At 40.5% G+C, this 24,929-nt stretch overlaps 1 protein-coding gene across 1 annotated transcript in view; it reads right to left on the bottom strand.

Moving 5' to 3' along the window:
- Positions 1 to 24,929, bottom strand: part of SGPP1 (sphingosine-1-phosphate phosphatase 1) — a 47,184-nt gene that overhangs the window by 10,153 nt on the left and 12,102 nt on the right. Inside the window, exon 2 of the mRNA XM_050797885.1 lies at positions 4,395 to 4,484. Coding sequence (XP_050653842.1) covers positions 4,395 to 4,484 — 90 coding nt within the window. The remainder of the gene's footprint in view (positions 1 to 4,394; positions 4,485 to 24,929) is intronic.

Below are 24,929 nucleotides of genomic sequence, written 5' to 3'. Positions count from 1 at the left end.
TTTGGCCTTGCAAATTGTTGGGATTATAGGTGTGGGCTGCTGTGCCCAGCCAGGTATTTTTTTAAATTATGTATTTTTCATAATATAGATATAAGCATATGTTCAATCCTGTAAAACGTTTCTCTTATAGTACCTTAAAAAATGAAAAAATTGGCCAGGCACAGTGGCTCATGCCTATAATCCCAGCAAACTGAGAGGTCAGGGCAAGTGGATCGCTTGAGCTCAGGAGTTTGAAAGCCGCCTGGGCAATATGGCCAAACCCTGTCTCTTCCAAAAAGAAAAAATACAAAAATCAGCAGGGCATGGTGGTCCAGCTACTTGGGAGGCTGAGGTGGGAGGATCGCTTGAGCCCAGGAGGCAAAGCTTGCAGTGAGCAGAGATTATGCCACTGCACTCCAGCCTGGTTAACAGAAGAAGACCCTGTCTCAGAAAAAAAGAAAAAAAAAAGGAAAAAATTCATTAAATATCTTTAAATGGTTATGTTTGATCCCTTTAACATTAAGAATTCTTTAAAATAATAACTTCTCATGTATCAACTGACATAAAAAATCCAATATTTGCTGTCCTCTACTTTTTGTGTATAGCTCCACGAGTATTAAACTTAAGATTGTTCCACACCTCGTCTGACCAGGAAAAAAAACAAAACAAAACTTAGATTGCTACGAAACTATACAAATCTGCTTCCTTTTCTGTTCGAGTTTTAAATTGTTTATATTTCCCTAGATAGGGTATATTGAACTTCTATCCAATAGAATCAGAAAAAGAAACATTCAAATTTACGACATAATCATGTTGGCTATCAATCATATCAATAAAATGGATAACATTAAAATACATAACTAAGTGGTTTTAAGTATTACAGCACAAAGTATGCAATAAAGAACAATTAATGTTAAAGGTAACAAAGAGCTCAAAGTAGCAAATTTTCTAAAAGGAAATTTAGCAAATAATTTTAGCTATTTATCATTATAAATAACTCTTATACCCTAAAAGTTGTTAATTACAGATCTAAAAGGAATACTCCAGGTTATCATCAATTTATGGTAGACAATATGGTATTTAAATGTATTAAATGCCATACATTTAATGAAGATTCATTACATATTAAATTTGAATTTTTTTTTCATTTCTAGTGATCAAACCTAGAGAGGCTAGTGATTTGCTGAGACTGAAATTCAGGTCTCCTATCTCATAATGGCTTTTTTGTTTTTATTTTAACTATAATGTATTTCGGGTGTCCTGGTTCCAGTTTAAACATGATAGTGATGACAATGGAGTTTCTAACAACAAAAAGTATTGTTATAATGCATTGTTTTTTATTATAAAAGCTATGATTAGGGATGACTTTTGAAGTATCTATCTTCTTTCTTTAAAATACACATTTAATACATGCTCACTACAGAAAAAGTAAAAATTATAGATAAACAATAACAAGCAGTTTTTAACCTAACAATAACCATTGTTAAAACTCTTAGTGTTAGGCTGGACATAGTGGCTCACATCTGTAATCTCAGCACCTTGAGAAGTTGAGGTGGAAAGATCACTTGAGACCAGGAGTTTAGTACCAGCCTGGGCAGCATAGCTAGACCCTATCTCTACAAAAAATTTAAAAATTAGCTGGGCATGGTGGTGCATATTTGTAGTCCTAGACACCCAGGAGGCTAAGGTGGGAGGATCGCTTGAGCCCAGGAGTTTGAGATTGCAGTGAGCTATGTTCGCACCATCACACTCCAGCCTGGGTGACAGAGCTGTCTGTTTTAGAGACAGACCTTGTCTCTAAAAAAGCAAGCAAACAAAAAAGAACAGATGTTGTCCATCCTGGATATTTGACTAACCCAACTAAACATTTCATTTTTAAAAAAGAACAGTATCAGCCAGGCATGGTGGCTCACACCTGTAATCCCAGCACTTTGGGAGGCTGAGGCGGGCGGATCACTTGAGGTCAGGAGTTCGAGACCAGCCTGGCCAACATGGTGAAACCCCGTTTCTACTAAAAATACAAAAATTAGCAGGGCACGGTGGCGTGCACCTGTAATCTCAGCTACTTGGAAGAATCTCTTGAACTCAAGAGATGGAAGGTGCAGTGAGCTGAGATCACACCTCTGCACTTCAGCCTGGGTGACAGAGCAAGATGCCATTTCAAAAACAAACAAACAAAACCAGTATCTTTGAGATTATATACTCAATGTAATCACATAGATTCTTGTTCTTCCTTATATGATGACAAAGAGTCAAGGGATATTATCTAATATCTTTTTCTCCAAGAAATATCAGGAAATCACTTTTTATCACTAAAGATGCATAACCATTTGGTAGTTTTTTTTAGAAGTAGTGAAGCTAGCTTTAGGGGTGGAACAGAATAACTCTAACAAGACACAGAAGATAGAAAACATTTTCTTGCAACATGTATTTGATTTTACATAAAAACATGATACTTAATCTGATTATAAAATTAGGTGAGATCAGTAAGAAAGAATTGTATGTAAATTCACAATTCATATTAAATACAAATAATTACAAAAAGTCCAACACAAATAATTTGTTTATTAAAATAGTGTTTAGAGCTGGGTGCAGTGGCTCACATCTATAATCCCAGCACTTTGGGAGGCTGAGGCGGGCGGATCACTTGAGGTCAGGAGTTCGAGACCAGCCTGGCCAACATGGTGAAACCCCATCTCTACTAAAAATACAAAAATTAGCCAGGTGTGGTGGTATATGCCTGTAATCCCAGCTACTCAGGAGGTTGAGGCACAAGAATCGCTTGAACCTGGGAGACAGCTGCAGTGAGCCGAGATTGCGTCACTGCCCTCCAGCCTGGGCGACAGAGCAAGACTCTGCTTCTAAAAGAAAAAAAAAGTGTTTGGTAGGGACTCCAAAAGGAGGGAGAGCGGGAGGAAAGGGCTGAATAACTTCCTGTTGGGTACTACGTTCACAATAGAAGCCCAAATCTTGGCACCACACAATATACCTTTGCAAACAAATCTGCTTATGTACCCCTTGAATCTAAAATTAAAATTTAAAAAACCTAGAAGCAATGACCAACCGAAAAATTACAGCACACCCTGCCTCCCAACAAAATAAAACAGTGTTTGAGACTTCTAGAAATTTATCTGTGAAGGAGCAGGTGCTGGAAACAAGAAATTTGAGAAGCAGAAACCAACATTTCTATAGCTATGAAATAAGCAAATGAAATAATATGAGAAAAAAATTCTAAAAATCTTAAGTTGTTACAGACAAGAAAAAAACTGATATGACCCATTAAAAACTAGAATTCCATGAATTCCTCCACCTCTTTTTCTGATCCTTTATCTCCATGATAATACATAATTCATTCATAGATGCCTCATGAGACACCATGTTGGATGCTAAAGGTAGAGTTAAAACACACAGTTGCTGTTCTCAAGGAACTTGGAGTCTAGTATACTTGACAGATAAGGAAAAAAGCAATTGCAATTTAGGATAAGTGGGGAAGGGTCACCTCACAAGTCTTGAGAAAGAGAAGATGGGGAAGGTAATAAGGCTTTGAGGGATTAAGAACATCTATAGTGAGTCTTGAAGAATGAATGGGATAGTTAAGGTAAAGAAAGTGAAAAGGACATTCCAAGTAAATGTTATAGCATTTGTAAAATTATGGAGGTAAGAAACCCTTTGCATTGGAGGAAACCTAATAATTCAGTATGGAATGATATTTGTGTTTTGGAAAGTCTATTAAACAGACTGAATACTGGTGGAGCAGTGTCAAACTGGAAGCTGGCTACTAATTAAGATGCTATCACAGTAATCTGGTCAGATATGTTGCAGGCCAGAGCTAAGGGGGTGTCAGTAGGGATAGAGAGGAAGAAAAGTGAATGGGTGTGGCTGCAAATAGTACAGGGTCCCTGTGCTGCTGCTTTGGGAACCGAATTGCATTCTCAAAACACAATGTCCACTGTGAGTCCTAACATACTGATGGGAAAGAAAAGCAGAGTTTAATATGTAAATACAAATGGCACCTGGAAAGTTTAAGTTCACATAGTTTCTAGTCACTGCTTCTTCAACAATACTTAGGAGCTCTCCTTGGTTTCTGTAGTCACATTGCTGGTTTTGACTCAGTGATAGGAGAGACACAGAAAAGACTGCGAAGGAAAATAAAAGTGAGACTGGAAGGAGGAAGAAATTTTATTTTGATTATTATACTTGGCTATTGTGATTGCTGGAAACTGCTTCTATGAAATATGTGACTACTACATTAATATTCATAAACCATCATGTTGATATTTTCACAAAACAAAGTCAGAAGACTTACAATATTTTCTCATTTAGGCTCCAGGTAAGTTTGCAAATGATTAAAAATTATAAAATTGACTGTCAATGTCATAAAAAATAAAGTATTAAGAAGACAACATTTTCCTTACCAGAATGGAGTGCATTCCCATGTAAATTCTACTTAGGCAAACTAGAGAACACCAGCAGGGAATAAGAATCAGTCCATATATAAGAGGATACTAAAGGGGAATAAAAGGAAAATCAGTTAAACAAATTTAAGTTAGATATAAACAAATAAAAGACAAATCAAATCACTATTCTGTAAACTCCACTAAAACAAGAAATTTGTGTTTTTACTCCCCATTATATTCCCAGCACCTAACCCTGAGTATGGCACATAGCAGACATTCAAGAAATACTTTTGCACAGATGAATGAAATCTCATGTGTCTACATTCTTTATTGTGGGAACTGGCTCATTTCTGCTTCTACAATGAAGATTCAATCACTGGCATGGTATAGAAGGAGGAGGACAGGTAAGAGACATACTTTCAATATGGCCGCCAAAATGAAAGGGCCTCTGGAATAGTACCTGAATCTGGTCCATGTAAATGTCTTCAGTTGTCTGGGGAGGAGGATTGGCATTATCTCCCTCTCACTTCATCAGTGACTGCTATCTGCAATTTATATTGCTATTCCCCTACCTTGTATTCAGTATTCAACATTTTGTACTTAGCTTTTCACTTTCGCCCATCGACTAAAATTTCAAATAGTCCCCTTACTGAGAAAAATTTTTGTGGAATACTAGGAACAGAAATCATAAAAGGGAAAAAGCATAAACAGAAAGTGTAGACAATTCTTGGTATCAATGGCACTAGTGGAAGAGTTGGCTGTGAAATGTCCTGAGATTGGAGGGAAAGAGGAAAGGATGGATGGGCATGGTGGTAAGTTTGTAAAGGGAAGAAGGGAGGGCACATTTGGGGCCGTTGATGCCTGATGACTTCAAATTTCTCAGTGAAACTGAAGCCAAGGTGGTTAGGGAAGTTGGGTTGAAATAAAGGAGCAAAGGAGTTAAGTAAGCTTGTAACAAGAGTAGAAAATATTTAGTACACAATTGTTGTTGTTTGGTGGTTTGTTTTGTTTTGTTTTTTAGAGAGACAGGGTCTATGTTGCCCAGGTTGGAGTACTAAGGCTATTCCCAGGTGTGATAATAGCGTACTACCACCTTCAACTCCTGGACCTAAGTGATCCTCCTGCCTTGGCCTCCTGAGTAGCTGGAACTACAGGCAGAGTTGTTTTGTTGTTGTTGTTGTTGTTGTTTACATATCTACTACATTTAACGTGGTCCCTCACTTTCTCCTTGAAACTCTAAATATCCTTGATAGTCATAGCTTCATACTCTCCTGGTTCCCCTTTCACCATTTTTTTGTTGCATTTCCCACACAAGAGCGTATCTTCCTCTTTTTGTTCTTTAAACATTAGTATAAAGAAGGATTCTGTCCTTAGTAGTTACTGACAGTCTTACCTTTTTCTTTCTTCTTTTTTTTTTTTTTTTTTTGAGACAGGGTCTTACTCTGTCACCAAGGTTGATGTTCAGCAGCACAATCATGGCTCACTGCAGCCTCAACCTCCCAGGCTTAAGCGATCCTCCTGCCTCAGGCTCCCAAGCAGCTAGGACTACAGATGGGATCTCAAACTCCTGAGTTCAAGCGATCCACACACCTTGGCCTCGCAAAGTGCTGAGATTACAGGCGCAGAGAGCCAATGCACCTGGCCCCCTTTCTTATTTTTTAACTATTACTAGGCACGCTGAAGACCTACCCATTTCCCTGGGTTTAAGAAGCATATATCCAACTCTGCACATTATCTCCACCTTGAGGTCCCTATGGCGGTAAACCCATTTACACCTCAAACCAAACTCATGTCCTATCACCCATACTTGTTCCTCCTCTGATATTCCCTATTTCATTTGGAAACACCAAAAACCATGTAATCCAAATGAGAAACATGAATTATCCCGAATTCTTTCCTTAGCCATTGCATTCAACCAATAATCAAGTTTTGCTAATTTTACATTCTAAATATTCCTTGGGAGAATAATTATATTCTTTTCTGGGAGTGTAAGTTTTTACTCTTGCTAGAGGAGGCACTAAATAATAAACACAAAAGTATGCAAATGATATGATATGTAAATATGTATAAGTGACTTACGCCACTTTCAATCTTCCTTTGAACTCTCTCTTTCCTATAGATGTGACCCTGGGAAACCACATGTTGAGATGCATCACAAGATGGGCAAGCTTCCATCAGCCTAGGTCCTTGTGGGTCAAAGTGGACAAAGCTGTTTGCCAACTCATAATGGATTTGTAACACAAGAACCTTTTTTTTTTTTTTCGAGACAGGGTCTCGCTCTGTTGCCCAGGCTGGAGTGCAGTGGTGTGATCTTGGCTCACTGCAACCTCCACCTCTCAGACTCAAGCGACCCTCCTACCTCAGCCTACAGAGTAGCTGGGACTAGAGGTGTGCCACCACATCCAGCTAATTTTTTTTTTTTTAAATATTTTGCAGAGACAGGGTCTCACCATGTTGCCCATGACTGGTCTTAAATTCCCGGGCTCAAGCGATTCACCCGCCTTGGCCTCCCACAATGCTGAGATGAGAGGCATGAGCCACCACTCCTGGCCAAGATACAAGATTTTGTTGTGTTAAGTCATTGCAATTTGGGGATTAAGTCATTGCCACAGTATAAACAAGCCTATCTTAATTAAAACAGAAATAAAAATAGGGTCGAGTTTCAGAGTGTAAATGGGACAGGTTACAGTATTAAATAGAAGATAGTCAGCATAGGCTTTATTGAGAAGTTGAGACTGAGGCAAGACGGAATGGAGGTGACGTGAGTATACTTGCCAAGCAGATTATCTGTGGGAATAGCATATACTAGGCAGGGGAATCAGTGAACAAAGTATCTGATCACCAAGTATGACTGGCAAGGAGGCTAGCTAGCTGTGGCCACAGTAGAGACAGCAAGTAGAAGAGGTTAGGGAGGTAATGCATGGCCAGATCAAGTAGAGCCTGGGAGGCCACCATAAGAAATCTGGCTTCTACTGTTAATCAAATGGGGAGCCACTGCAGGGTTTTGAGTAAAGCTGCTATGTAGAGATTAAATTTTAAGAGAGCAAGCTGAAAACAGGGAGACCAGTTAGGAGGCTGTTGGTATAATCTGGGTGAGAGGTAACAGTGGTGTCTGTCTCTACAGCAGGGACTTGAACCTTTAAAGTCTTTAAAAATCTTTAAAGTCTAATTTTTAAAAAGCTGTTGACAGCAAAAAAAAAAAAAAAAAAGAAAAAAGAAAAAAATCAACTTAAAAAAAAATCTTTCTATGCTTCCTTCTCTTTTTTAACTTGGACCCTATAAGGAAGTAAAAATGTACAAAATTACTGATAAGAGTTCTTCATACACAACAGACTGAAGAAAAAATCACCTATAGAGTCTCAGAAGCTAGAGCTGAAGGTAGGGAGGGGAAAGGTAGAGCTTTTCAACAGGAGCAATGAAACCAAGTATGACTTAACCCACATTTATTCAATTTTACTATGTCCAAGGAGTTTAAAAAGGAGAGTTGGAATGTTCTCAAGCCAGATGCAGAGGCTAAAGAAGCTGAGGCTTTCTTTTCCTCTGCTCCATGGCACCTTCAGATTTCACTGGGATGAGGTGATTAAAGAAAACAAAATAAGTCATTTTTATTGATTGACTTTTTTTGGTCATTAGTCTCTACCTTTATGATAGGTTCTCTAGATTTTTTTTATGGAAAAAAAAATTTGGGGCCAAGCACGGTGGCTCATGCCTATAATCTCAGCAGCACTTTGGGAGGTCGAGGCAGGCGGATCACTTGAGATCAGGAGTTCGAGACCAGCCTGGCCAACAGGGTGAAACCTCGTCTCTACTAAAAATACAAAAATTATCCAGGTGTAGTGGCACGCACCTGTAGTCCAAGCTACTTGGGAGGCTGAGGCATGAGAATCGCTTGAACCTGGGAGGTGGAGGTTACAGTGAGCCGAGATCACGCCACTGCACTCCAGTCTGGGTGATGACATGAGACTATGTCTTTAAAAAAAAAAAATTAAATAAATTTAAAAAAAAACAAAACATTTTGGGGAACACTTGATCTAGTTTTGACATGATGACTTTCATATTTACTCCCCATTGAATAACAGAATTCTGAACCTTTAAGTGTCAAAGTAAAGAATTTCATCAGTAAGCAGACAAAAAAGATTACAGATCTTAATGACTAAAGAAATAATAGCCGGGCGCGGTGGCTGAAGCCTGTAATCCCAGCACTTTGGGAGGCCGAGACGGGCGGATCACGAGGTCGGGAGATCGAGACCATCCTGGCTAACACGGTGAAACCCCGTCTCTACTAAAAAAATACAAAAAAAAAAACTAGCCGGGCGAGGTGGCGGGCGCCTGTAGTCCCAGCTACTCGGGAGGCTGAGGCAGGAGAATGGCGTGAACCCGGGAGGCGGAGCTTGCAGTGAGCTGAGATCCGGCCACTGCACTCCAGCCTGGGCGACAGAGTGAGACTCTGTCTCAAAAAAAAATAATAATAATAATAAATTAGATAAAGTGATTTTTTTTTTTTTAACTGTGCCTAATTTATAAATTAAACTTTACCACAGATACATATGTACAGGAAAAAAAAGTATATATAGGGTTGAGTACTATCCACAGTTTCAGGCACCTACTGGGGGTCGTGGAACATATCTTCTGCTGATGAGGTGGGCTACTACATCCCTATTCACAGATGAAGTGATCCTAAAGACAGAAAATCCAAATAATCCATAAAGAAAACATATTAGAATAAATGAATTCAGCAAAGTTGCAGGGTATAAGATCAACACTCACAAATCAGCTGTGTTTCTATACACCAGCAATTAAAAAATCCTAAAATGAAAGTAAGAAAAATAATTCCACTTTCAGTAGCATCCTAAAGAATACAATACTTATACCTAGGAATAAATTTAACTAAGGAAGTGAAAGGTTTGTCCACTGAAAACTACAAAAATTACTGAAAGAAATTAAAGACCTAATTAAGGCCAGGTGCAGTGGCTCACACCTATAATCCCAGCACTTTGGGAGGCCGAGGCGGGCAGATCACAAGGTCAAGAGATCGAAACCTGGCCGGGCGCAGTGGCTCAAGCCTGTAATTCCAGCACTTTGGGAGGCCAAGACGGGTGGATCACGAGGTCAGGAGATCGAGACCATCCTGGCTAACACGGTGAAACCCTGTCTCTACTAAAAAATACAAAAAACTAGCCGGGCGAGGTGGTGGGCGCCTGTAGTCCCAGCTACTCGGGAGGCTGAGGCAGGAGAATGGCGTGAACCCGGGAGGCGGAGGTTGCAGTGAGCTGAGATCCGGCCACTGCACTCCAGCCTGGGCGACAGAGCGAGACTCCATCTCCAAAAAAAAAAAAAAAGAGATCAAAACCATCCTGGCCAACCTGGTGAAACCCCGTCTCTACTAAAAACACAAAAATTAGCTGGGCATGGTGGCGTGCGCCTATAATCCCAGCCACTCAGGAAGCCGAAGCAGGAGAACTGCTTGAACCCGGGAGGCTGAGATTGCAGTGAGCTGAGATTGCACTCCTGCACTCCAGCCTGGCAACAGAGCGAGAGAGAGACTGTCTCAAAATAAAAGAAAAGGACCTAATTAATGAAAAGACATCTCATGTTTATGGATTAGAAGACATAATACATTAAAACTTAATATGTTAAGATAGCACTATTATCTAAAGTGATCTATAGTCAATGTAATCCCTATTGAAGTTTTTTTTTTTTGGTTGGGGGTGCGGAGTGGAGTCTTGCTTTATCACCCAGGCTGGAGTATAATCTAGCAGTGGTTCACCATAGCCTCCAACTCCTGGACTCATGCGATCTTCCTGCTACAGCCTCCCATGTAGCTGGGACTACAGGTGTGCACCACCATACCCTGCTAATTTTTTAATGTTTTATAGAGATGGGGGTCTCATTATGTTGCCTGGGCTCAACTCCTGGGCTCAAACTCCTGGGCTCAAGTGATCCTCCCATTTTAGCCTCCCAAAGCACTGGAATTACAGGCCTAAGCCACCATGCCCAGCCCTTCTGTCAAAGTTCTAATTGCATTTTTGCAGATACTGAAAAGCTGATCCTCAAATTTATATGGAATTGCAAAACATCCTGAAGAGCCAAAACAATACTAAAAAAGAACAACAACGTGGAAGGACTCATATTTTCTGATTTCAAAATTTACTACAGTATTCAAAACAGTGTGGTACTGACATAAGTTCAGACATACAGACCAGTGAAATAGAATTGTGGGCCCCAAGCTAAACCCATATACCTATGGTTAACTGATTTTTCAATAAGAATGTCAAGACCATTAAATAGGTAAAGAAGACCGGGAGCGGTGGCTCAAGCCTGTAATCCCAGCACTTTGGGAGGCCGAGATGGGCGGATCACGAGGTCAGGAGATCGAGACCATCCTGGCTAACACGGTGAAACCCCATCTCTACTAAAAAATGCAAAAAACTAGCCAGACGAGGTGGTGGGCGCCTGTAGTCCCAGCTACTTGGGAGGCCGAGGCAGAAGAATGGCGTAAACCCGGGAGGCAGAGCTTGCAGTGAGCTGAGATCTGGCCACTGCACTCCAGCCTGGGTGACAGAGCGAGACTCCGTCTCAAAAAAAAAAAAAAAAAAAGAAAAAAATAGGTAAAGAATAGTCTCTTTAACAAATAGTGCTAGGACTTCTGAATATCTATATGCAAAATGATGAAGCTGGACTCCTATCTCATACCATATATGCACTGAAAATGGGTCAACAACTTAAATATCAGAGCTAAAAACTTTTAGAAGAAAACACAGGGGCCGGGTGTGGTGACTCACACCTGGAATTCCAGCACTTCGGGAGGCCAAGGCAGAAGGATTGCTTGAGCCCAGGTGTTCAAGACCAGCCTGGACAACCTTACTCTCTGCCTCAACCAGGCTGAGTAAGACCCTGACTCAATAAAGAAAGAAAATCTAAAAAAACATTTTTGAAAAGAAAACACAGGGATAAATCTTTATGACTCTGGATTAGGCAACAGATTCTTAACTATGACACCAAAAACATGTGTAACAAAATAAAAACATAGGTAAACTGGAATTTCATCAAAACTTACAACTCGGCTGGGTGTGGTGGCTCAGGCCTGTAATCTCAGCACTTTGGAAGCCTAGGCGGGAAGATCACTTGAGGTCAGGAGTTCAAGACCAGCCTGGCCAACATGGTGAAACTCTGTCTCTACGAAAAATACAAAAAATTAGCCAGGCGTGGTGATGTATGCCTATAGTCCCAGCTACTCGGGAGGCTGAGGTGGAAGACTCGCTTGAACCCGGGAGGTGGGGGTTGCAGTGAGCTGAGATCATGCTATTGAATTCTAGTCTGGGTGACAAAGTGAAAACCTGTCTCAAAAAATGGGAAATGAAAATGAAAAATGAAAATCAAAATCACAGTGAGGTACAACTTCATACTCCACTAGGATAGCTATAATAATTAACAGAAAGAAAAAAGACAGGAAAGTAACAAGTATTGGTGAGGATGTGGGGAAACTGCAAGCTTTGTACATTGCTGTTGGGATGTAAAATGATGCAGCTGCTATGAAAAGCAGTTTAGCAGTTCCTCAAAAAGTTAAACACGGAATTACCATATGACTTACACATTTCCACTTTTAACTATATCCCCCAAAGAAATGAAAACCAGTACTCAAACAGATACATTTATACCATTTATACATATGTTCATACCAGTACTATTCACAATAACCAAAAGGCAGGCATAGCCCAAGTGTTCATCAACAGATGAATGGGTAAAAAATTTGTGGTATATACAAACAATGTAGTAGTAGTCAACACAAAAGGGATGAAGTATTGATGCATGCTACAACATGGATGAACTTCAAAAACATTATGTTAAGTGAATAAAGCCAGACACCAAAGGTCACATACTATACAATTTCATTTATATGAAATATCCAAAATAGGTAAACCTATACAGCCACAACATGGATGGCTGCCAGGAGTCAGGGGGGAGAGAGAAAGGGGGAGCAAATGCTTAATGGGTAGAGGGTTCCCTTTTGGGGTGATGAAAGTGTTTTGGAACTAGATAGAAACAACGGTTGTATGACATTGTGAATGTACTAGAGCTGAATTATTCACTTCAAAATTATTAGTTTTATGGAAGCTTTACCTCAAGTTAAAAAAACAAAAACAAAAACAAAAATAAACATATCCAGAATGTGACCACTTCTAACGCTACCATTATTACCTGCTCTAAGCCACCAGCAATTCTCTCCTGCCTGTATTACTATGTGTCTGGCACATAGTAGGCAGTCAATTAATACTTGTTGAATGAAGTAAACATAAGCCTTCAGCCACCAGTTTTACCATATTACATTCATGAAAACATGGTGTCAAAGGCCAAAGTATCATTCAGTTCCTGGCCTGAAACATGGGCTGTGTTAACCCCTAGTTCTAAGAGCATCTGTGAAACCCACCATAATAAACTGCAATCTGAAAATCCTTTTGAGTAAACTTAAGAAACAGAATCCCAGCACTTTGGGAGGCTGCGATGGGTGGATCACCTGAGGTCAGGAGTTTGAGACCAGCCTGGCCAACGTGGCAAAACCCTATCTCTATTAAAAATACAAAAATTAGCTGGGCCTGGTGGCATGCGCCTGTAGTTCCAGCTACTTGGGAGGCTGAGGTGGGAGAATGAATCACTTGAACCCGGGAGGTAGAGGTTGTAATGAATGAGATCATGCCACTGCACTCCAGCCTGGGCGACAGAGTGAGACTCCTTCTCAAAAACAAAACAAAACAAAACAAAAACAACAAAAAAACTGATCCATATGTAATCATTTAATGTACACATTAAATGAGAAAAATATAATTTAAAACATTCTCAATCTATGGTTTTGACCTATTCGCATCTGATGTCAGTGTTACTACTGTTTCTTTTTTGAACTCTTAAGTTACAAAGAATCAACTTACAACTGAACTCACCACATACACATTATAATTAAAAACATATTTTATATCACACCTGTAATCCCAGCACTTTGGGAGGCTGAGGCGGGTGGATCATGAAGTCAGGAGATTGAGACCATCCCGGCTAACACAGTGAAACTCCATCTCTACTAAAAATTAAAAAAAAAAAATTAGCCGGGCGAGGTGGTGGGCGCCTGTAGTCCCAGCTACTCGGGAGGCTGAGGCAGGAGAATGGCGTGAACCTGGCAGGCGGAGCTTGCAGTGAGCCGAGATCGTGCCACTGCACGCCAGCCTGGGCGACAGAGCGAGACTGTCTCAAAATAAAATAAAAAATATATTTTATATCAAAAACCATAATAAGGGAAGTGCTATTTACTACCATACTAGTTGATATAATCTTACGTTAAAAAAACAGGACCCGTGTTCCAGTTCCTATTAAGGAAAGGATCTGTGATGAAAGAGTAGGGCTACACGTTATAGCTTGTAACATGTCAGAGCAGGCAGGCCCCAGCATTCCAGATGATGGGGAAGAAATTCCTGATTCCCTCTCCAGAAACCAATAAATATAGACTTCCAGGCAGTTTCCAAGTCATTAGTACTTCTTCATTATCTACTGATTTTTTTTTTTTTTTTTGAGATGGAGTTTCTCTCTTGTTGTCCAGGCTGAAGCGCAATGGCACGATCTCGGCTCATCGCAATCTCCACCTCCTGGGTTCAAGCGATTCTCCTGCTGGCCATGCTGGTCTTGAACTGCTGACCTCAGGTGATCTGTCTACCTTGGCCTCCCAAAGTGCTGGGATTACAGGCAAGAGCCACTGCACCAGGCCCTTACTGAAGTATTTTTTTATGTCTTGGATAATCCAGCCTCATCATCTTCGAGGCTCAAGAAAACTTCTCCAATGTCTTGTGTGGATTCTGTGCAGATTTTTTTTTTTTAATCCTTATTCAAACCTCCAGGGTTGAGAACAAATCTAGTCTGTGGTGACAACAGTTGTATAGCTGCCTTGGCACTCAGGAAAAAGTGAGTGTGGTAAGCTCATTAAGTACGATAATTTTCAAAATGCGAAACGCATTATAATGGCAAACTCAAATTCTGTCTTTTCCACATTAGTAAATTTAGCAATTCTATAAGAGCTTAGTTTCTATTTTATAAAAAGTCAGAACTAGGGGGACTATCTCTTCCCCCATTCCTCAGTCATAGCAATCTAACTGACCTTTCTCTAACTGACCTTTCTGATACAAATATGTATCAGAAACTCTCTCCACTTCTTTTCTATTCCTACCTAACCCAATCTTTCTTTTTTTCTTGGTACTCACTGGCTATAGCAGCAATCCTTTTTTTTTTCCTTTGAGACGGAGTTTCACTCTTGTCCCCCAGGCTGGAGTGCAACGGTTTCAGCTTACTGCAATCTCCGCCTCTTGGGTTCAAATGATTCTCCAGCCTCAGCCTCCCGAGTAGCTGGGATTACAGGTGCCCGCCACCACACAGGCTAATTTTTTTTTTTGTATTTTTAGTAGAGATGGGGTTTTGCCATATTGGCCAGGCTTGTCTCGAACTCCTGACCTCAGATGATCTGCTCACCTTGGCCTCTCAAAGTGCTGGGATTATAGGCGTGAGCCACCGCGCCCAGCCAGCAAACCTTTATTTCTGACCGTTAATTTGGCTAGACTTTTTTTTTAAGCCAAAATTCAATTCTAGGCAGACACTAGAAGAAATGAATATGGATTTATTACTTACTGAGAAGTTAATATTTTTATTTGACATACAATTTACTACATACCAGGTGCTATTCTAAAATCTTTATAAATATTAATCCATGTAATCATCAGAACAACTGTATGGGGTAGCTATTCTAATTCATCTCATTTTATAGATGAAACCGAGGCACAGAGGGGTCAAGTTTTTGCCCAAAGTCAACCAGCTATCAGGTTATGGATCTGTGATTCAAGTACAGGAAGTCTGATTCCTGAGTCTTGAGCTCTTAACTACTATACTATGCTGCCCTTCATATATAAAGTTGTTCAAAGTGTGTTATTTCATTTCTTTTATCCTTAGGATCAAGCAGAGTATCACCCAAATATTTTTTAAGTTTTTCTTAGAATGAAGGTTAAATAAAAATTTCATTTAATTAGAGGTAGAAGAGATCTTAAAGATATTAATTCCAGCTGGGCATGGTGGGTCCACACCTGTAATCCCAGCACTTTGGGAGGCCAAGGTGGGTGGATCACCTGAGGTCAGGAGTTCGTGACCAGCTTGGCCAACGTAGTAAAACTCTGTCTCTACTAAAAACACAAAAAATTAGCTGGGTGTGGTGGTGGAGGCCTATAATCCCAGCTACTCAGGAGGCACTTGAACCCGGGAGGCAGAGGTTGCAGTGAGCTGAAACTATGCCATTGCACTCCAGCCTGGGCAACAAGAGTGAGACTCCATCTCAAAAAAAAAAAAAAAAAAAGCTATTAATTCTATCCTTCTCTCTTTACAGTTAAAGAACAGACCTATGGATGCTAAGTAACATTTAGTATTATATTCTAGTGACCTATTCTAATTCTAATTCTTTTTCCAATTTATCATGCTTCTTACTTTATACTTTTATCATCACACAAATGGATAACAATTTTAAGTTTGGCAGGGGTTTCCTGGCTTCTGTTTTCATTTTCATAGAGAATGTTGAGCTGTATCTGTGGCACTTACATATTTCCTCTAATAAGAATGTTTTTGCTGAAATTAAATCTGTAGATATTATAAAGAGAGTAGAAAGTAAAAATTACAAGTCCTTCACATTATTTTCAAATACATAAAAATGTACCAAACCCAAAACAGATCACATGGCATCCTATATGTTTTAAATTTCATACCACTATCTAATCTTTTCACTGCACATCTTTCATCACAAGAAAATTTATCTAAACGTTTCCTTCAGTTATTCTACAAAAGGGCTTTTATCTTTCTGATATACTTTTCTCACTGTTATACATAATAAGAATTATTTTGTATATTTTAGCACGTTCCATTTACATTCATTGAAGATAGTAAATTAAGTCAATAAAATCACTTGCAATTAAAACAATTACAAAAACTGTCTTTAATACAATTTAAAATTTTCAGAGTAACTTAAATATGGGAGGCAGGCACAGGAAAGAATTTTTGTTCAATTCTAGGAATGAATAGTACACATGTAAACAGATGACAATAATGGCACATTAAAGATAGACATGCCTTGTTCTCATACATTACTAGTGTAATGAAAACTGATACAACCTTTATGGAAAGCATTTTGTCAACACACAGAAGAGCTCTAAATGTTCATATATATTGACCCAGCAATCCTAGAATTCTACACTAAGGATATAGAAACATGGGTAAGGATTCATATTTTTAAATGTTTGTCATAAAATTATTGATAACATATGATAATTATAAATCAAATTTATTGGTTACAATGAAGTAGTTAAAATATGAGTTTATAGAACTATATAGACCTATCACCATTTACTTCATGCATTATATTGGAACTCCAAACATGTAGATAACGGAAACCAATTTAGATTATTTTAAGAAGGAAAAAAGGAGATGTATTAAAAGGATAGAGAGTGTCTCGCAGAACCCTAAGGTGGGATGAGGCTAAGCTTGGAGAAGAAACCACAACTATAAACAGAACAGTCACAGGACCATCTTTTCTTTCCGTATTTCCACTTCATTTTTCTTTTTCTGCTGACCAGCTTCTCTGCCTTTCAGTCCACATGACAAAGGCTTCTGAATTTACTTCCTCATTGAGAAAACCAGCTCAGACTCTGTACCTGTTCTCAAATCCTAAGGGACGAGATCATGTAAAGAAAATACAGCCTCCCTATAGGTAAGGGAGCTTTTAGAGAGTTGCAAACTAGGCAGACACCCTAAAAGCTACTTCTTTAGTTGTAGGACCATGGGCTAGGGCTAGTCACATAATCTCTTTACATCTTAGTTTCCTCATCTATAAATGGGGATACTAAGACCTATAATAATCATAACCCTACAGTATAAAAACTATTTCATAGGAACATTTTTAAAATTTCATTAAGATTTTATTTCATTAAGATTTTATTATTATTATTATTATTATGAGACAGAGTTTCACTCTTGTTGCCCAGGCTTGAGTGCAATGGTGCAATCTTGGCTCACTGCAAACTCTGTCTCCCATGTTCAAGCGATTCTCCCGCCTCAGCCTCCCGAGTAGCTGGGATTACAGGTGTGCGCCACCACACCTAATTTTTTGTATTTTTAGTAGAGACAGGGTTTCACCACGTTGGCCAGGCTGGTCTTGAACTCCTGACCTCAGGTGATCTGCCCGCCTCAGTCTCCCAAAGGGCTAGGATTACAGGCATAAGCCACTGTGCCTGGCCATTAAGATTGTTTTCTAGGAATTTATATTGGTGGGAAAATTCATTACATAATGTATCACTCGAGGTTCTCTAGAGAAACAAAACCAATAGGATATGTATATCTACATATACAAAGAAAAGTTTAAGTAATTGGTCATGCAATTGTAGAGGCTGGCAAGTCCAAAATCTGCAGGGCAGGCCAAAAGGCTGAAGACCCAGGAAAAAGTTAATGTGTAGCTCAAGTCTGAAACCATTCTGTTGGCAGAATTCACTCTTCTCTGGGGGAGGTCAGTCTTTCTGCTCTTAAGGCCATCATTTAATTGGATAAGACCTACTCACATTATGGAGGGTAATTTGCTTTACTCAAAGTCTACTGATTTAAATGTTAAACTCATCTAAAAACTACCTTCAGAAAAACATCTAGAATAGATGTTCTGATCATTTTTGATAAAAAATCTGAGTACTTTGGCTGGCCATGGTGGTCAAGGCCTGTAATCCCAGGAAGGCCAAGGCGGGCAGATCACTTGAGGTCAGGAGTTCCAGACCAGCCTGGCCAACATGGTGAAACCACACCTCTACTAAAAATACAAAACTTAGCTAGGCGTGGTGGTAGGCGCCTGTATTCCCAACTACTGGGGAGGCTGAGGCAGGAGAATCGCTTGAACCTGGCAGGCGGAGGTTGCAGTGAGCCAAGATCAGGTCACTGCACTCCAGCCTGGGCAACAGAACAAGACTCCATCTCAAAAAAAAAAAAAAAAAAAAAAAAAAAAATCTGAGTAGCTTTACCCAAATAAACTGATATATAAAATTAATAATCACGTATAATATTAAATAAAAATAAACTCCACATATAATATGGTCCCAACTATTTCCAAATTGTAAGGAAATGAAAAATTAACATTAGCTTTTTCTTTTTTTTAATTTTTAAATTTTTCTAAGTCTTCTATAAATTTCAGTACTTATCTTGCTTGTTCTCTTAGCAGAATAACAATGTTAACTTGTAGCTTCCCTCTGTACTACATTCTTTTTTTTTCCTTTCTTTTCTTTTTTTTTGAGACGGAGTCTCGCTCTGTTACCCAGGCTGGAGCTCAGTGGCGCAATCTCGGCTCACTGCAAGCTCCGCCTCCTGGGTTTACGTCATTCTCCTGCCTCCGCCTCCCGAGTAGCTGGAACTACAGGGGCCCGCCACCTCGCCTGGCTAGTGTTTTGTACTTTTTAGTAGAGACGGGGTTTCACCGTGTTAGCCAGGATGGTCTCGATCTCCTGACCTCGTGATCCGCCCGTCTCGGCCTCCCAAAGTGCTGGAATTACAGGCTTGAGCCACCGCGCCCGGCCAGTACTACATTCTTTTTATGATACTGTCCAATCTACACCCCTCTCTTCTGAAAACATCCCCCACTTGGACCCAGCAGTGTGGCCCTGGAGATATGCCCATCCCCTGTGATCCTGCTCCCTTGACCACAGCTACTTGGATCAGGAATGGACACTTGGCCCTAGGGAAGCAAAACCACTGGCTATGCTGAGCCAATCAGATTCTTTTTTCTAAAAGTAGCTGCAAATAAAGTCAGAAAGAGAGTCTCTACTGTGTGCTTGAACTTATAAAAATAGAACTATGAGTGAGGCAGACATGTGTGTATGAAAACAGAGAGAGAGAAGAAAGCAGCAGAAATAAGAGACCATGCAACCCTAAGAAACAAAGATTGAGAGTGGACCTTTAGTTCTGATAGGGGTCCAGAGTCTGGTTCCAATCCCTCAGAAGGTCCAAAAGCACTTTCTTACCCTTGGCTTCCATGAGATGCCCCTTCTAGCCTTCAAATAACTGTCCTCTTTTTGCTTAAGCTAGTCCAAATAAGTTTTTTACTAGAACCCCCAGCACATACATAGACTATCCCTAAGATATAGTCTTACCTCTCAAACTGCTATTTTTCATATTCTGTTACAGGTTTTCTTCTGTTTTCTTTTGAGACAAGGTCTCACTCTGTTGCCCAGGCTGGAGTGCTGTGGTGCCTTCAAAGCTCACTGCAGCTTTGACCTCCTGGGCTCAAGGGATTCTCCCATCTCAGCCTCCTTAGCAGCTAGGACTACAGGCATGAGCCGCAACACGTGGTTAATTTTTTTTTTTTTCCCGTAGCACCCGGGTCTCACTATGTTGCCCAGGCTGGTCTTGAACTCCTGGCTCCAGCAATCCTCCAGCCTCGGCCTCCCAAAGTGCTAGGATTACAAGCATGAGCCACCACATCCAGACTGTTTCAGGTTCTTTTTACTCTATCCATTCTTTGAATATTGATATCTTTAAAGATTCTTTTCCTAGACCCTCTGCTATTTATTTTGAGAAAAGATCTCACTCCATCCCCCAGACTGACGTGCAGTTAGCGCGGTCATGGCTCACTGTAGTTTTAACTTCCCAGGCTTAGGTGTTTCTCCCACCTCAGCCTTCCAAGTAGTTGGGACTACAGGCACATGGCACGATACCTAGCTATTTTTTTTTTTGTATTTTTCATAGAGAATGGGGTTTTGGCTGGGCACGGTGGCTCATGCCTGTAATCCCAGAACTTTGGGAGGCTGAGATGGGTGGCTCACTTCAGGTCAGGAGTTCGAGACCAGCCTGGCCAATGTGATGAAACCCCATCTCTACTAAAAATACAAAAAATTAGGCATGGTGGCAGATGCCTGTAATTCCAGTCACTCAGGAGGCTAAGGCAGAACAATCACTTGAACCCTGGAGGTGAAGGTTGCAGTCAGCCGAGATCGTGCCATTGCATTCCAGCCTGGGCAACAAGAACGAAACTGTCTCAAAAAAAAAAAAAGGGCGGGGCGGTTTCACCATGTTGCCCAACCTGGTCTTCAGCTCCTGGGCTCAAGGAATCCACCCTTCTCAGCCTCCCAAAGTGCTGGGATTACAGATGTGCGCCACTGTGCCCAGCAGACCCTCTCTTCTTCTGTGTGTACTCTTTCAGGGCAATATTATCCACTCTCACCACCTCATATTGCACCTATATGCTGATGACACGAAACCAGTCCTGATCTTTCATGTATAGAACCATCTCCTGGACAGCTCCAGATGACTTACAGACACCTCAAACTCAACATACCTAAAACTGAAGTCATCTCCATGCCCTTGCCACTTTCCCCAAATCTGAACGACTTTCAATATTTGCTATTTCTATAAACCAAACTCCTACTTCTCAGCTTGCCAAGCAGGAAACCTCAGAACAATACTTTTTTCCTTCTTACTGATATATCCAATAAGTCACCATGTTTTGTCAATTCTGCCTCTTAGTATCTATCAAATTCACCCATTTCTCTCTACTGCCATTGACACTATCTAAGTCAGGGACTTAGCAAAGCTTTTTGTAAAGAGCCTTATAGCAACTATTTAGGCTCTGTGGCCTAAACAGTCTATGTCAGAACTGGTGCCAGTCATAATCCCAAAAGACACAATCCTGAATGTTGAAATCCTGAATGATCAAAATCTCTAAAGTCTAAAATCTCTAATATCTAAAATCCTGAAAATTACAAACCCAAAATATTAAAATCCTGGAAGTTGAAAGTCAAATTCTAGGGAAGAAATTAGCACATTTTTGATGTACATGGGGTAGCTGTATCATGTTAGGTGAAGTATTTTCTTGCTATTGTCTTTACATGGAAATTGTGTATAGTTTACACATATGGGTGTGAAGTTGAAAAGGTCTGAATTTTTGGACTTAATTTTAGGTGTGAGCTTGACTGGATTAAGAAATATCTAGAAATCTGGTAAAGTATCATTTTAGGTGTGTCTGTGAGCATGTTTCCAGAGGAGATTAGTGTATGAGTCAGAGCGGACTAGATGGGAAAGATCTGCCCTCAGTGTTGGCATGCACCATCTAATCTGCAGGAGGCCCAGAGAGAACATATCCAGAAGGTGAACTGGATTCTCTGGGAGCTGGGACAGGCTTTTCTTCTGCTGCCTTGGATGTTAGAACTCCAGGCTCACCAGTCTTTGGATTCCAGCACATACTTACACCAGCAACCACCCAGATCCTGAGGCTTTCAGCCATGGACTGGGAGTTACACCATCAGCTTCCCTGGTTCTCAAGGTAAAAATGTAGAAACTGAATAAATGAAGTGATGTACATCTGCATTTGTGAAAGATAAAATTTCTTGAGATCTTGACTCTTTGGGTGACTGCACGTGTGGTAGCTGGCCCATGTGGTTTTTGATGGATCTCATCAAAAGGCTCAGGTTGTCTATCATGGTATTTCAGATGATGATCACAGTTAATAAAGTAGAGTTCACACAATTACCAGCCATAGTGATACATGTTTGTACTTCACTTTTTTAACTCTTTATTTTTTTTTAATTTTCATTTTTTACTTACAGGGTCTCGTTCTATCTCCCAGGCTAAGACAGAGTGGCATGATCATAGTTCGCTGCAGCCTCCAACTCCTGGGCTCAAGTGATCCTCCCACCTCAGCTTCCATATCTGGGACTACAAGTACATACCACCACATCTGGCTAAGTTTTAAATTTTGTGTAAAGACAGGGTCTTGATTTTTTGCCCAGGCTGGTCTCGAACTCCTGGCCTCAAGTGATCCTCCTGCTTTGGCTTTCCAAAGTGCTGGGATTACAGGCAGGTGCCACCATGCCCAGCCTTGACCTCCTTCTATTATTAATATTTTTTTTTGAGACAGGGTCTCACTCAGTTGCCCAAGCTAGAGTACAGTGATGTGGTTACAGCTCATTGCAGCCTCGGGTGATTTTCCCCACCTTAGCCTCCAGAGTAGCTGGGACTACAGGCACACACCACCATGCCTGGTTAACTTTTTGTATTTTTGTAGTGATGGGGTTTCACCATGTTGCCCAGGCTAGTATCCTGAGCTCAAGTTATCCTCCTGCCTCAGCCTCCCAAAGTGCTGGGATTACAGGCATGAGCTCTCGGCCGACCTCCTTTTTTTTGTTTGTTTTTTGAGACGGGGTGTCGCTCTTGTTGCTCAGGCTGGAGTGCAATGGTGTGATCTTGGCTCGCTGCAACCTCCACCTCCTGAGTTCAAGTGATTCTCCTGCCTCAGCCTCCTGAGTAGTTGGGATTACAGGCGCCTACCACCACACCCAGTTAATTTTTTATATTTTCAGTAGAGACAGGGATTCACCATGTTGGCCAGGCTGGTCTCGAACTCCTCACCTCAGCTGATCCGCCTGCCTCAGCCTCCCAAAGTGCTGGGATTACAGGCGTGAGCCACCACGCCCAGCCAATGACCTACTTTATGAATACAGTTCATCTGCTCATAACTGTTGTACCTGTGCAACTGTCATTAGTATACCTGAGTATGCTTATAAAAATGTTACTATTGCCTATTTTATTGTTTAAAGTGACTTATGAAGCATTCTGTTGTGTGTTTATGTTTTTTGAATAAATCCTCCTTTTTTTTTTGAGAGTTTTTCTTGTGAAACTCATATCCATGAGAAAAGGGAAACAATGAGCCCTGTGATTGCATTATCCTGCTGCTATAGGCTGTTTCCAGGCTGTAGAGCACAGGAGGAAGAATCAAAACTGAGTCCAGCAGTTTCCCTGAGTTAAGGGGAGAAAGACTAGTATTCTCAGAGGCCGAAAAGGCTGTAATTTGCAGGACAGAGTATTGGAGAGACAAATCTCAGAGACTGAGCCCTGGAGATGTGTAGAGGGAACTCATGAAGTTGCTGGCTGAGTACTAATCTGTGCATGCATGGGGAGAAAGTCCACCAGAGTGGAGAAAAAACTACTGGAGAGGAGCAGGCCAAACAATTCCCAAAGCTCATATAAGCTTGCAATTGCTTTCCCATCAAGCAGTGAAGAGGGAATTGGGTAGAATGGTTGGAAGGTTATCATGTAAGCAGTGAGGCTAAATTAGCCTTAGCCTACGATTATTCCGGACCATCCTATCAAACCTAGAAGGATTTAAACTGACAAGTAATTTAACTGCACACCAGAACAAAGTCCAAGACTATGTTAAAAAATACAACAAAATCCAAAACTCTATAAAAATTACCGAGCAAGGAGTTAGGAAAATATGATCTATAATCAGGAGAAATATTAGAAACAGAGAAAGATGACAAATATGATGGAATTAGAAGATAAATACCTTAAGACTGCTATAAAACATCTTACAAATTGTCTGGGCAAGGTGCTGTAATCCCAGCACTTTGGGAAAACGGGGTGAGAGGACAGCATGAGCCCAGGGGTTCGAGACCAGCCTGGCCAACATGGTGAAACCCCATCTCTACTAAAAATACAAAAATTACCTGGGCGCAGTGGCAAGCACCTGTAATCCCATCTACTTCGGAGGCTGAGGCAGGAGAATCACTTGAATCCAGGGGGCGGAAGTTGCAGTGAGCCAATATCGCACCATTGCACTCTAGCCTGGGCAACAGAGCAAGACTCTGACTCAAAAAAACAAACCAAAAAATTAAAAATTAAAAAATTTAAAAAATTTTTTAAAAATTAATTTTTTAATTAATTTTTTTTTTTTTAGTTAATTTTTTTTAAAAAAGTAGCTAGCACCTGCGGTCCTAGCTACTCTGGATGCTGAGGCAGGAGGTTCCCTTAAACCAAAGAGTTCGAGGCTCTTGGGTTTAAGATCTCTCAATTGAACCCCAGTCTGGGTGACAGTGAGACTCTGTACCCAAAATTTTTTTTTTTTTTTTGAGACAGAGTCTCATGCTGTCACCCAGGCTGGAGTGCAGTGGCACAATCTCAGTTCACAGCAACCTCCACCTCCTGGGTTCAAGCAATTCTCCTGCCTCAGACTCCCAAGTAGCTGGGATTACAGGCACCCAGCACCATGCCAGCTAATTTTTGTATTTTCAGTAGAGATGGGGTTTCTCCATGTTGGCCAGGCTAGTCTCAAACTCCTGACCTCAGGTGATACGCCTGCCTTGGCCTCCCAAAGTGCTGGGATTACAGGTGTGAGTCACTGTGCCCAGGACCCAATTATAACTTTTAAAAATCTTCCGAACTTACTCAAGAATATAGAGGATTTTTTAAAAGACCCAAATGCAATTTTTAGATATAAACTACACAGAATCTGAAATTATACACTATCCTACTTGATAAAATTACCAGAAAATTAGAGATTGCAAAAGAACAAGTAAGTGAACTTAAAGCCACAGCAACAGAAACTGTAAAAAAGGAAGCAGGGAAAGCAAAAATGCTAGAAAAAAGAAAAAGAAAGAATACAGCTTCAGTGACCTGTGAAGGAACAGTTTAAAACACATGAAATTGTAATTTCTTCTTTTTTTTTTTTGAGATGGAGTATCA

This window comes from Macaca thibetana, chromosome 7 (genome assembly GCF_024542745.1).
Source record: "Macaca thibetana thibetana isolate TM-01 chromosome 7, ASM2454274v1, whole genome shotgun sequence".
Classification (NCBI taxonomy): Eukaryota; Metazoa; Chordata; class Mammalia; order Primates; family Cercopithecidae; genus Macaca; species Macaca thibetana.
Note: the sequence above shows the minus strand (reverse complement) of the source record. Positions and strands in the feature narration are given on the sequence as shown.